This window comes from Barbatula barbatula, assembly GCF_947034865.1.
Source record: "Barbatula barbatula genome assembly, chromosome: 13".
NCBI classification, from domain to species: Eukaryota; Metazoa; Chordata; class Actinopteri; order Cypriniformes; family Nemacheilidae; genus Barbatula; species Barbatula barbatula.
In genome coordinates this window covers 18,664,813-18,679,148 of record NC_136776.1, presented here as the reverse complement: position 1 = coordinate 18,679,148, position 14,336 = coordinate 18,664,813, and the positions used below count along the sequence as shown (strand labels likewise).

Genomic DNA, 14,336 nt, shown 5'->3' with positions numbered 1-14,336 from the left:
AAATATATTTACAAACAGCCCTACTAATATTAACCATTTCCAATATTTACTTTACAAAATCAAACAACATCAGGATAATACCAACAATCCCAAACAAACAACCCGCGAACTAATAAACAAACGCACAAGTAATCAAGTAACACAACACAAATCAGTGATTCTATACACAACACATTTTAACATCAGCATTTCACACAATGTCAGGACAGTCAAGGTCAGCTCCCCATTCAGGCGACAACCAACTGTTTACATCCTGGCGTCTCTGTGCTGTGAATCTATTTAGGTTTAAGTTACATACTATCACCGGCAGAGGGCGCAATTGGTTTTTCTACAACCGATGTTAGTCTTGAGCAAGACTCATCTTGGGCCACACAACACTCAACGGTCACAACAAGTAATAGAGACGTTCTTATTAATGTAGATAACAGAACAGCATATTGCTCAAAATACAGCTTTACAAGATCTGTATGCCATACAAGATTTACTGGATATTACAAAACATGAAACCCTCACCCATTCTGAAATGTTTAAATACTTAGTATATAAATGATGGCTTTGGCATCCTGATGCACGGACTCTTTCTGCATCTGCCTTTTAAGTTGTGTACTTAAGTATTGTTTCATGCTTAAAAGGGAAACCTTGAGACTTTAGGATTGAAAGGAAATAAATTATTTTCTGGGACTGTATCTGGAACAGTACCTTGAGCACAATCCCATGACGGCTGTAGAAATGAAGATTTAATGATCTCTAGAGACATTCTAGACATGAATCCAGACCTCGTACCTATTGAAGTGCCTCCAGTTCGGAGAAAAAGATCAGAATCTTGGAGGGTAGGTAGGAGTTTCCGCATAATTGTATCTGAGCCAATCCCAGCGCCCCTGTCCGTTCTCCTGACTGTACTTTCAGATATCATTTAAACGGTGTGCGCTCAACACGGATATCTGGAAGAGCGGGAATGTTTTACAACTGGGAATTAGCGTCATGAAAATTATTCAGCATGATTTTCTATGCTTTCATCTGGCCAAGGTATTTCAACAGGCTTACGAAGCGTAGTCAAACATTTACAGATTTGAAACAGTAGACAATGCCTTGTAGAATTTATTATACAAAATCGTTCTGCTTTTCAGCCTGTTTTGGTATTGCATTGCCAAGGTGCATAAAAATACTTGGCTGGGATAAAGCGTAGTTACCAGAGCCGAATCATAATGAGTACTTCTACAGATACTTTTGCAGTAAACCAGATTAGATTACGTATAGGTTAAAAGAATAGTTCCTTCTAAAACCTCATGGCCAGATCATTGAGTCAGCACTGAATCACCGGGTCAGAACCGAATCATTGCACTGTGAATGAATCATGCGGTTCTGATTTCACAGAGAAAAAAAGCAGTTTAACAGTTTGGTATAGAAAGTATGACATTCTTCTTGTGGTTTGTTTGTCATTTCAAAGCTTCGACAGCTGCCGTCCCATCCACATTCATTACATAATAAACAGTGGCCAGGATATTCTTCAGCGGGACATTATTTTAGCCTATTAGATAGAAAAAAGGGTCAAATCACCGATTTTTTATTTTATTTTCTATCATGTTTGCTCTGTTAACAGGGTTGTTCAGTTCATGATGTGTTCAATTGTTGTAGTAGGCCATTGGGTAAGTTTCATCTAATATGTGTGGGAGCCCTGAATAGAGGAATCTGACAGCACAGACGCTGCTATGTTTGCACTCATTAACTCGACTATTGTATCCACTGTTCCTCATGCGACACCCCCACGTCTGAGTCTCCGAGTTGTCGTATTTGTGTCTGGAGAGTTCCAACAATTATTCAGGGCCATTGAAGTGGGTCTGTGCACTGGATGTGGCCTCTCCTTTAGTGCATGCGTTATTTATTCACTTGACCCATAATTCCTTGTATTTTCATTTTAGTTCAGTTTAGTGTGCAAGAAAGATGTGAGCAACAGAGAAGAGATTTATGAAAGAACGTGGTTCCGTCTTAAAGGGGTCGTTCATCCCAAAAATTGACAGAAATTCTGTCATAATTTACTCACCATCTTGTCAATACAAACCTGTATGACTTTCATTTAACCGCAGAACACTAAAGAAGATGTTTTGAAGAACGTTGGTAACTGAACAACAGTGGTAGCCGTTGACTTGCATTGGTTTTGTGTCCGTACTCCGTGCAATGGAAGTCAAAGGGGACCAATGTGGTTTAGTTACCAACGTTCTTCAAAAAAATGTCTTTACTTTCTGCAGAAGATCGAAAGTCATACAGGTTTAAAATGACAAAATGATGAGTAAATGTAAATGTAATTTTTATTTTCGGGTGAACTATCCCTTTAAGATCTGCTCTCAGATTTGTGACCAATTGTGTTTAGAGTAATATGTTGATATTTCATGGACACCTGTCATCCTCACTTTATCCAGATTATGTTAGAAGTTAAACACGCTTCCCTTTCAATCGCAGGCAAATACGACAGACTGGGACGTCCCAAGTTTCTGAGTCATCCTTTAGTTTAGGTTAAACAACTGGACTTAATCATCGACGCTCAGTCAAGTATCAGACGGAAGAGTAATATAATGGGATATGAGTTATCCACATGGAACCAGCTGGAAATCTTGCATCATACAGGGCGAAGAAAACACACCAACATCATCATTTATTCACCCTCATGTTATCGAAAACCTGTGTATTACTAGAACACAAAAGTATGTATTTTGTGTCAATACAATGGAAGTCAATGGGAGTCAGGCATTCGGTTATCAGCGTTCTTTAAAATCTCTACTTTTGTGTTCTGCATAAGAAAGTTATACAGGAGATGAAAAGTCAGTGTGAGTGAATGATGACAGCATTTTTATATTCGGGTAAACTGTCTCTTTAACACATCTGTGAGCCAAACAGGCTTTGTGCAATCCAAGGTTCTCCGTCTGGAGTATTTCTCAATGGAACTTTTCCACCTTTCTCCTGCGCTCGCCAGATTTGTTCTTTGCTAACAGACGAGGGCCTGAAAGTCATACTGACACAAACACACCAGCAGCCAACAATTTATTTGATGCTTCAGCGGTTAGTTGATTGATATGTTATGACTGTGATTGACAGCACGGCATGTTCTAACATGCTGCAATGTTCTTTTATTCATGACTTGTGCCCCATTGCTCCCGGAAAAATCCATCGTTGGTGGCACAGGGGCCGTGGTGAAGCTAGATCGCTATCGGCCTGTTGGAGAATATTAAGCAGATCAGTCAATTGGACTTGGTCAAGCCTCAGTACATTAAAAACAATACAGCTGCTCGAGACTAGTAATGACGTTAATGGTGGAGATAAGAGGGAATGCATCTGGCTGTTTTTGTGGTCGGCACGCCAGACGTCAGAGTGGGGGGTTGAAAGAAGGGGACTGTCCAGCAGGCAGCTCATGTTTCTAGAAAATAAACCCCATATGAGAGAGAAAAATGCTTCGAACGTCAATAATAGGACATTTTAATTACAATCTGTGATTTAGAAACAAAGCTAGAAACAATATGGTTTTGTATAATTTTGTTCAATTCAAATGCATTTGCTTTACCAAAACCAAACACTTCCAAAAATCATACTTCTTTCATCATTTACTCACCCTCATGTCATTCCAAACTTGACTGGACGTGATTTCCTTTTTCTGCGGAACACAAAAAAATACAGTTTGTAGGGGTGACCAAACAACATCGTGCCCCATTGACTTCCATTGTATTGACACAAAATATAACACCGGCTCCGCCGACCACGCCCCCTTCAACAGAGCTCTCTCACACTCCGCACAGATCACACTCTCCGGAATTCTAATTACACCCACGAGCCTGGCGTGACACAAAACGGCTGAGACATTTCTCAGAATATCTTCTGTTGTGTTCCACGGACGAAAGAGTAACATAGAATGAATAAATGATGACATCATTTTTATCCTAGGAATCTTTAAAGAGACATCAAATCTACTGTGTCCTCAGAGTTCGAAAATGAATTGACGTGTGTGCTGTTTGAGGTAGAATACAATCATTTGTTTAATGAAATAGAATCATTGCAAGGGCCGAAGTCTCAACACCAAACTCCAGTGAAGCCTTAGACCACACAGAGAGACATCAGGCAGTCGACAGATACAATCTCTCTTCGGTTTGATGTGTACCACATTGAAATGAGACATTTGGAGCTCGCATACCTTCCCATGCCTGTGCCGCAGTCTATACTGTTGTGAAGTCTACTTCCATCGAAGGAAAGGCAGTTTCTTGCGCTGGCTAACCTTTAACCTTTGGTTTGGTCACATTATGGAACTTTTAGGTGAGAATTATGGCTTAACGCAGAAAAACGTTTGCACATGCACTTTTAAAACAAGCAACTAAGCAATGGTGAGAAATAAAGAGAAAATGTTTTGCCACTTCAGTGGTGGTCTACGTGAACCCTAAACGGACAAAATCCAAATATGAGTTAGAATCTATTCTTTAAACTTCATAATTTCTATTTTTGTATCAACGATATTATGTTTATGGAGATCTTTTGGTGTATGACCAGAACAATACCGCATGTTGCACTTGTTGATTTAATAGGCCGATAAAATGTGTGTGTGTGTCGACTGTGTCGTACATGCATTTGATACTCAAGGAACGTGTCCGGAAATCAAAAGGAACCCCTCCGGCTACCTGTTCTTCCTGTATTCACTGAGGAAGTGGAGGTTGCGATACTTAATGGATTTCAGAGCAGACCTCATTTAATGTTGACAACATACAACTTTACTGCTGTGTGTGTGTGTGTGTGTGTGTCATTCTAATTACAGACTTGCACTTCCTGAGCATCATATCCGTTGTGAATCGGTAAACTGGGCTGTTAATGACACACCGTGAACAAATTACTAATAATGTGTGTAACAACACAACTCACGCACAAGTACTTTTGTCACATCCCATTAAATATCTCAGTTGTTTCTTCTTAAGTGTTAAAGAACTTCTGGTTCTCAGATTTGTTCCTGTTAAATTAAATGCCAGTAATCTCAGACCCCAGTGTCCCCTAAAATCAGATTTCAGAATGAATTCAAACGTCATATTCCTAAAAATTGTCTAAGCTGTTTACTCATACGTGTCTATTTGTATTATGTTTGTGTCACATTTTAGTTCTTAGAAATAATTTCATGAGAAACATTTGAAACAAAGTATGAGAAATTGTAATTGTGTGGTCTCCTAAACAACATTAACGCTGCTCTCTAGGATCATATATGAATTCATTCCAGGATGTGTTAAAAACTAGACACAACAATCGGATCACCTTCGTGTACAGTACAGATTTTGCGGAGCAGCAATACAAATAGAAGTTTTTCTTTGTTTGACATGAAGCAAAACATCGGTTCGGATGCCGGGCACCTGATGACCTGCTTCTGTCATAACAAGAAAATTAAATCAGGCCCGTAAACCGCTCTCAGGATCGTTGTGGAACTTTCTAGACAAACAGAAACAGCTTTTCTTTAAACAGGGCAGTAAGCGAGACGTCGAAACAATGCATTACAAACATTTTTTATGGAATTGTTATGGCCTGTTAGAGCAAACAATTAATTCCAGTTCCAATGTAATAAAAGTACCCGGGATCAGAAAATAAACATGTCTCAAAAGTTAAACCAGATGCTGAGTGCAGTCAGGAGAGCCTTTCAAACGGGAGAAAGCGAGGGAGATTTTTCAGACAGGAAAATGAGTCAATAGCCCCTATATTTCTGCCACTGTTAGTTAAGGGGCCACCTCATAAACAGTACACTAAACCTTTCAAGTCCCTCCATAATGTTATATAATGGTATACAACCTTGAAAATAAGATTTCAAGGTACCTATTAAAACTTAAATGGATAGTTCGCCCAAAAATGAAAATTCTGTCATCATTTACTTTCCTTTTTGTCATTACAAACCTGCATGGCTTTCTTTCTGCAGAACACAAAAGAAGATATTTTGAAGAAAGTCGGTAACAGAACAGTGCTGGCCCCCATGCACTTCCATTGTATGGACACAGTCTACAGCAGTACTACTTTCTTCAACGTATCTTCTTTTGTGTAAGAAAGAAAGTCATACAGATATGAAATGACAAGGGGGTATGACAGAATTTTCATTTTTGGGTGAACTATCACTTTAATTCTACTTGGTCGGTGCTGTTCATTTATTAAGCTTTGTATTTTGCACAGTGTTGAAACTACATGCTGCGACAGATCAGTGACTTTTTGACCGATTTTGCACATAGTAGTCACATTTCATCACAGCTGTTTGGGTGAAACTTCAATATTTTCTTCAATAAATTCCTCAATATGATTTCACAATGGTAGGGCAATAGGTAACTGGAAAACCGACAAATTAAAAGTGACATGCAGTATTCAGTGCAAAAGTTTGATTGTGATATCGCTTGTATTCAAATGTTCTATAAACAAGTTATAGAGTAATACAATAAATAAATAAATAAAGTTATTGAGTTCCTCGGGTTAAATTTTGACATTATTTGGCCTTTTGGTTTGTGTGTTTTTCTATGCTTTTTCCTAACATTCTCTTATTTAGACAATTACTCACTGTGGGTCAAATTCTTCTGTCCGTCTGTTTTGTATTTCATATGTGTATCTGTTTCATATAAGATTAAATATATTTTAAGCTTTAAAAGTTATTAATTTAGGGATTGGGTGATACAAAAATGTCACCATTTTTATGCTAAGAGAAAATTTCATGAAATGTATACGTATATGTACGGAATGCCAAGAATGTTTTAGTATTGATTTTTTTGAGTAAGACAAGTGACCCTTAAAATATTCTGCTGTGTTGATATTTTTACAGTATATACTCGGATACTGCAAAAGGCTTTACATGAAGGTTAAAATATCATATAAGGTTATACAAGATTACACAAAGTTTAAATCTTGTATTCGCAGATCACCCAACCATTTACTGGGAATTACAAAAATATCAAATGACTGACTTTTTACTGCGTCTAGTCATTCAATTTGTCATTCAACCAGTAAGCTACACAACAAGGTCAAGTGACCTTAAAAATAGCATAGACACACTATGTGAAAAAAACATTAACACGGTAGAATGTACTGTACATTTTTGGACTGTCCCAGCGCCCTCGTAAAAAATGCTGCCATTAGACTGTAGCTGGTTATTTCATTGCTTGGTGGGTGGCTGAGTTTTGTCCTCGTGCCAGTATTGCGTGCACTGCAGCGCAAGGCCTGGAAGCGTTGCTGTTTTGGCTGAGTAATCCTTGTGAATACAACCAGCACACGCACAAAACTTTATCTCAGTGAGTAAACAGTCTCCCATGTCCATAAGATTTAGGAGGAGAGCCACAATTCGTTAAAGGCATACCTGGACTGTTCAAGTGGAATCTAAGGTATTTCAGTCGGACTCATTTCGAAGTTTAAAGGGACAGTTCAACCAAAATTTAATTCTGTCATCATTCACTCATCCTCGAGTTTTTCCAAACCTGTATACATTTATTTGTTTTGATGAACACAGAGAAAGACATTTTGAAGAAACATCATTCTTGGATGTAAAACTTCTGGCTTTAAAAGCATTCACCACTTCTTCCTTATTTGAGTATTCTGTTACTTGTGTTACTCTTACCGCTGGTAAGGACAAAATGAGGGATTGTCTCAAAGAAATCTGTCAACAAAATGAATACACACAAATGCCCAAATATCCCGAGATGTGATTGCAAAAAGGGTACTTGAGGTATGAGATCTTGTTTTTTATATTATAAAATCTGATGTGATATTTATTTTGATGATTATTCAATAAACCTTTAGTTAATAAGTGACTCAAGTTTTAGACACAATTAAACACAAGTTTTTGTTCTATTTTGGCTAGTCCCAAACAAACACATCTAAACGTTTGTGAATTTCTGAGCAACACACAGGTATTTTGCTATCGATTAGATATGAAAGCAATGACACATATTAAGTCACTGACTGTTCTGTTTTGTTGAAGGTCACAGACTTAAAAATACCATTTTATTTTATGTTTGGTGGTTGGAATTTTTACCTGCACAAAAATGGGGGTGATAAAACATTGAACATAAAACATTTCTGCACATAAATCACCCAAGTTACTTCTATTATTATTTTATCATGACTTTATTATGAGATCTTTTGAATGCATTTTGGGGCGTTCAAACAGTCTGCCTTGGTCTTGTTCTTGGTCTCGACACCCTGTGGTCTCGGTTTTGGTGGTCTAGTAAGTACTACATATGGTAGTCAAAGGTGCACCAGAACTGCTTGCCTTCCTACATTCTTCAAACTATATTTTGTGTTCAAAGAATAAAGAAATTTACAAAGATAAGTTTTACCACTATAGTAGTCAGTGGTGGCCAGGAACTGTTTGGTTACAAGCATTCTTCTAAATATCTTTCGCTGTGTTCATCAGAACAAAGACATCTTTACAGATTTGGAAGAACTCGAGGCTGAGTGCATGATGACAGCATTACATTTTTGGGTGAACTGTTCCATTAACAAGAACTGTGTCTAAGTGAAGTAATAATGTTGTAACCCTTGCTGAGTTGCCTTAAAAGGGAAAGTTCACGCGAAAATAAAAATTCTGTCATTGTTAACTTACTGTCTTTCGAAACTTGTTTGTCTGTGTTCAAGATGAGAGGAGTTATTTATAGGAGAATTTCCAAAATGCTCTTATTATGTGTAATATAATACATTTAATGCATATAATACATAATGAAAGTAAATGGTCAACACAGCTGTAGCAGAATTTTTCACAGCCCCTGGTCACCATCCATAGAATAGAACAGTGTAAACGTCCTTCATTTCGCCACAAATCTCTTTTCGGAAGACACTCACATTAAACTCAAAATAAGTATATATTGTAAGCATAAGTGCACTTTTTATCCAAAAACTAGCTGTATTATGATGCATTATAGAAAACACACAATATACGCCTTAATAATGGTGTCTCAAACGTGTTAAAACATAAATAACACTGACTTTATTACTTTTCTCCAATAAATAGTAGCTTGTAGTATATTTACAATATGCACATTGTCAGTTCATCAGTCCGTGTGAAGCAAAGGCACATTTCCCTTTAAATATGTATAGCATGCGTTAAAATTATAGTAATGTTTTTTTAACAGAGGATCCTGTTGTTAAACTATATGGTTTTGAACAGGGTCTCTCTCACGTCATATGTGCCATCGTAATATGTACATAAAGCAGGAAAGCTGGCATCCTCAGAACAGTGAATTTTCCTCGCTTTCTTCATTACCTGGAAGACAAAACATACAACCGTTTTATTTGACTGATCAGATTTTGGTGTGTCATGCATGGGTATTATGGCTTTTGGTATGATTCGTCTTTTAGGGCCTCTTGGGCATCTTTTTTGGCTTTTAAGGGGCATCTTATCTAACAAGCCAAGTGCAGATTCTACAATTTTGTTAAAACGATTCACAAAGTAGTGACAAAAAGTTACTTCTGCAGTGTCCATAGTGGCGGACTCCTATGGATCGACCCAGAAAGCAAGTAGCCCGACGCAGGTGGCAGGAACTGGCGTAAGTGATGTTATCATTGCCGCAGATGCTTTGGTTGGTGATCATTGGCATCGGGCAGGGCGCGGTGCGACACATGACACAGTGGGCGCTGTTGGTCTGGTCCGTCACACAGGATTGCGTACCAGGACATACAACCTTTAAGCAGGACTCTGAAAGAAAGCAATGTGTCAAGTATATGTGGAAAAATTCACATTTTAGGAACATTACTGGCAATACCCAGAATTTACTAGTGCAATGCATTTTAATGTGCTGTTTTTAAATCTACCCAACATAATTGAAAGTGTTTAATTTGTATAATAATGTAAATTAATAAAGAAGTAAATAATAACAAGATGAATAAGCACAACATTTTCCAAAAACAGGTAGATGAATCAAGATCTCCGGTCTGCAGTGTGCAAGAAAAAAAATGGATTGCGATAAGTTAGCAAAATGGTGGGCTAAGCAAGTGCATCCCAAAAAAGACAAGCTTACTCTTGCATTCCCCCTGGTACATAACTTCCAAGTCAGGGTGACCTCTGCAGCGAGCCATCAGAAGAGCGCACTCGTCTTTATACGAGTTCCCATCGCTGCCACACACAGCGTGTTTAGCGGAGATGTTGGAACAGTCTGGAGCGCACACGCACTGTGGACGTCCAGCCTTCATCCTGCACACCTTTCCAGAGCCGCAGTTCACCCCGTCACAGTTCTCTATAAAAGAAAGATGGGATAGAAAATTAAAATGTACACTTACGAATGAGGAAAGCACATTAACCTTGTTTGAAACCTTTACTATTGCGAAACAAGTTGAATGCTGATGTATTATTTTCTTCATCAAAAACTCATTTTTGTTGATTTTTTAAGGAAAAAAGATTGCATGTTTAAAGTTTGAAGCTATAGCTCTATTCTGAAACCTTTTTCCCGATGTGACTGCTGACCCAAAAGGCATGTCAGTAATGCCTTCTACGGACAAGAAACATCTTTTTATTAAAAATGATGAATAAACACTACACTTATTCATTCAACACTACAAAATATTGATAAAAAATAGTTTAATTATACAAATATTATAATTTATAATACATTACTATATATTGTCTAAAATAATAATATGTTTGCTTATTTAAGTTTTTCGAGTAGCCACAAAGTAATTTCGGAATCCCCTGTGTTGTCAGTTGTTGCATATAAACGAAGAACGTTCTAAATCTGTCATTTTGTTTGAGAACAATACTTGTGATACAGTCCACATCTTTTCTACTTTGTTCATAACTCCTGGTTCCTTTTCCTGCAAGTCCTTTAATATCCTGTTGCTCCATTTCTCCGTGGTGCCACCCCGTGTACCACCAAACCACCTCCTGTGGAAATCGCACTTATGGTTCCTCAAGATCCGTGAGCCGTCACACATGATTTACGAACTATCCGTCTCCAACAGATATGTAAGGAAAAGCGGAACGTTGAGCATTAAAGAATGCTTTGAAGAGTTTGACATCGAGAACACACTAGAGAGGTCACGCTGTAGGGTCCGTCAGTCCATATAGTTTTATGGTACGGGAAACCGAACGCCACAGAACAATATACAGACTTTCACTTGTTTTTTTACAGTCTGATGATGTTGATTGTGTTTGAGCTTTATTAGGACCAGACCTCTCCAGCATGTGGCAGACATTTTTCTTTGTGGTGGGCTGGAATTCTCCAACAAAACAAGCCTGCTTTCCAATAAGCATTAGGAAAGAGTGAACGTGAGGAGAAATGAAGAGAAAATTGCAATTTTGTGTTGTGTTGTTTTGTTTATATATAATTCAAATCATTATGAAACTATGAAGAGATACAATAAACTGTTGAAGAAGTTGAAACAGTCAACACTTGTCTTGGGCAATAGGATTTTAGTCTTTGTGGGTTGAAGCAATTCACTCAACTTCAATAAATCTTAAATCATAAAAATCACACAAACTTGCATAACTTGCCACATTTACTAGTAGGCAGCGCTTTCCACAACAGCCCACGAAAATAAAACCAAACATCTGGTATAGATCCGTGTTTTGTAAACTTGCTGGCGAATTTTCAAAGAAAACATTCCCAAACCTAGATCTGGCCGACCACTTTAAAGGATCCGCTCAGAGTACAGAATGCTCTCTACAGTGTGTTAAAGTCAGGAGCATTTTAGTACAAAGTATCCATATCAATATCTTGCATTGATATCGATACGTTTGAACATCTGCAGAGCGAACCAAGCATGCTTAGATCTTAGAACAGATACACGGGTGCGTACCTTTGCACGGCTTGCAGGAAACGATACCTAGGAATCCCAGCAGGCTGACTTCATTGATGGGCAGACTGGTATTGGACCAAGCGGTGTCCAGACGGCCGGTGGCGCAACACTCCTCCCTGCTCACGCCTCTCATGAGCACCATGTCACAACGGTGCTCTGGACCCTGCTGCAGCCAGCACATGCCAGCTAGACACCAAAACACGATTAAAACGTAGCCTACGATTTATATTGGATACATACAACCTAGTCGAATAAATGATGTTGCACCCTGTTCCTTCTTAATTTTGCAGGTGACATTAATGCCAAACTGGTTGATGCAGGAGTAAAGATCTTAACGTAATTTTAAAAAGGGAATATATTTCTTGGACAAAGCCATGGAATTTTAACTTATTTGTCCTATATCTGAGCGCTTTTGGACTGTTTTCATGGCATTTGATTTGATTTTGAAACATTCAAACGTTTTGATGAGATAAAAAAGAAATGTTATATCTCAAACATAACACCGCAGGACTGTTGCAAGGATGTTTTACTAGGATATGTTTTGAAAATGTTTTTGTAAATGTGAACAGTTTTAGTTTTACTTCTTGACGAGGCTTTTTTTGTATATGTTCTGTATAGCTCAAATGTTGACTGTCTCTGACTGAATTCATAGTAGAATAAAGATTTCATTATAATGAAGATGGTGGCGCTAAGAATCTACACAACTTGTTTCATCTGCAATTTAACATACATTCACAAATAAAAAAGCAGAGAGTCAAATAATGAATAAATAAAAACACACAAAAACGTTTAAGTTTACTTTTTTGTTTCAACTTCTATCGGGTTTTCATGACGTGCACCTGCGCAATGCGCACGTCACATCACATCGGCTTTGAAATTAATTTGATAAGAAACATCTTTACAGTACAAAGTTTAGATACACTACGGCTTTGATTTGTTAAAGTAAAAAAAGCCGTATACAATCTTATTTAACTGTCGACTTATAGAAACGGTTTATCTAAACGGTTGAATAATACCGAAAAGGCGAATTATCGCCAAGCTTTAAACTCCGTTATCGCTCACTTACCGCTCGTTTGGTGTTTCCCAAGTATCACACAAACCGAAATATGTATCACAACGTGTAGGACAGACAAAAAGTTCATGGTGCTGTTAAGTAGGCTACTTTAAACAGATGTCTGAAGTATGCGGCAACTTTCCTCACAAGTATTTAGACCGATAAGATATCGCGAGTTGTTTCCTCTCGGTTTCGTGAATGGACTTGTTGTAAGTGATTTCGGTCCGCCTCTGTATAAATATTTTGCCCGAGCAAATTATGCTTCTGGGATGGGCGATCATTCCAGCCAGTTACGTTGCCGATGTGGACGATGTCGTGGAAGTGTTGTGTACTTGAGTCAGTTCTCGGATATGAGGCTGAAAACTCCCACACTTCATCTCGGTCCGTCTGTACGCAGTTAACCAAGACATGCATCACGCAGGCTGCAATGGCCAATGTGTGACGTCTGTTTCGTACTCCATTAAACGTATATAAATCACAATACCTTTGATAAACCACGTGGTGGGCTTACCCCAAAATCCGAAGGTTTATTTTGGGGTAATTAATTACATTAGAGTTGTTGAATCTAGAAATGCTGTGATGTGTGTGAGCAATACAAAAGGCAAATGGTTATTTTCATTCTGCGTTGAAGACACGTCGGATTTGGGATATTTCCCAGGCGGAAATAATGTCTAGATTTAGTAACATCAAAAGCATTAGATTAAAGGGATTGTTCGCCCCAAAATCGTCACTTACTCACCCTTAGATTGTTCCGAACTTGTATAAAGGTCTTTGTTCTGATGAGGACAAAAGTAGATATTCGGAAGAATGTCAGTAACCAAACAGATCTCATCCCCCATTTATTGCAGGGAAAATTAAATAGGATCAATGGGGGGTGAGATCTGTTTGGTTACTGACATTCTTCCATTTCTTTGTGTTCAGCAGAACAATGAAATTCATACAGGTTTGGAACAATCTGAGGATGAGAAAATGATGACAGAATTTTCATTTTTGAATGTGTACTGTCCCTTTAAAACAATACAGTTACTCATTATTTAGTATGCTATCTCTAAAACTGAATCCGAGGTGAACGCATGCTAATGATGGATGATTGAGAAATGATCATGTATAGGCCTGTTCTCTTTCCAAATCTTCGGTTTATCATGCTTAAAGAAAAAGCATTAAAATCTTCAATAGAAATAACCGATTTCATACCTAATACTTATCAATTATTCACTGAATGAAAAAGCATATACATAATGTTGGCTTCCGCTTGAATCATGTCAGTTCACGTCTTATTTTTCAAAAGTTCACATCAGATTTCTTGATAAAACTTTACTCTGCATGAAGCCAAAGAGTAAAGTAAACATTGACAACGTTTTATGTCTATATACGGTATACTTGCATGCCATTTATAATCTCTTTTTAAGTGAGAAAAAGTATTTCATTTGTTAACATCCTCTGTCACAAGAGACTGTAAAAGGTTTGCCACACAGTCTGCCCTGTGTTGCAAAATTCTGCGTGCAAGAATTTATCC

The 14,336-nt window shown here is 37.9% G+C and overlaps 1 protein-coding gene across 1 annotated transcript; it reads right to left on the bottom strand.

Moving 5' to 3' along the window:
• Positions 1 to 8,094: 8,094 nt before the first annotated feature.
• fstl3 (follistatin-like 3 (secreted glycoprotein)) lies at positions 8,095 to 13,200 on the bottom strand. The gene is made up of 5 exons (XM_079470783.1): positions 12,833 to 13,200; positions 11,767 to 11,952; positions 9,993 to 10,208; positions 9,443 to 9,670; positions 8,095 to 9,238 (listed from the first exon to the last, which is right to left on the bottom strand). The coding sequence occupies exons 1-5, from the start codon at positions 12,906 to 12,908 to the stop codon at positions 9,204 to 9,206; spliced, it is 741 nt and encodes a 246-aa protein (XP_079326909.1). The 5' UTR covers positions 12,909 to 13,200; the 3' UTR covers positions 8,095 to 9,203.
• Positions 13,201 to 14,336: the final 1,136 nt, after the last annotated feature.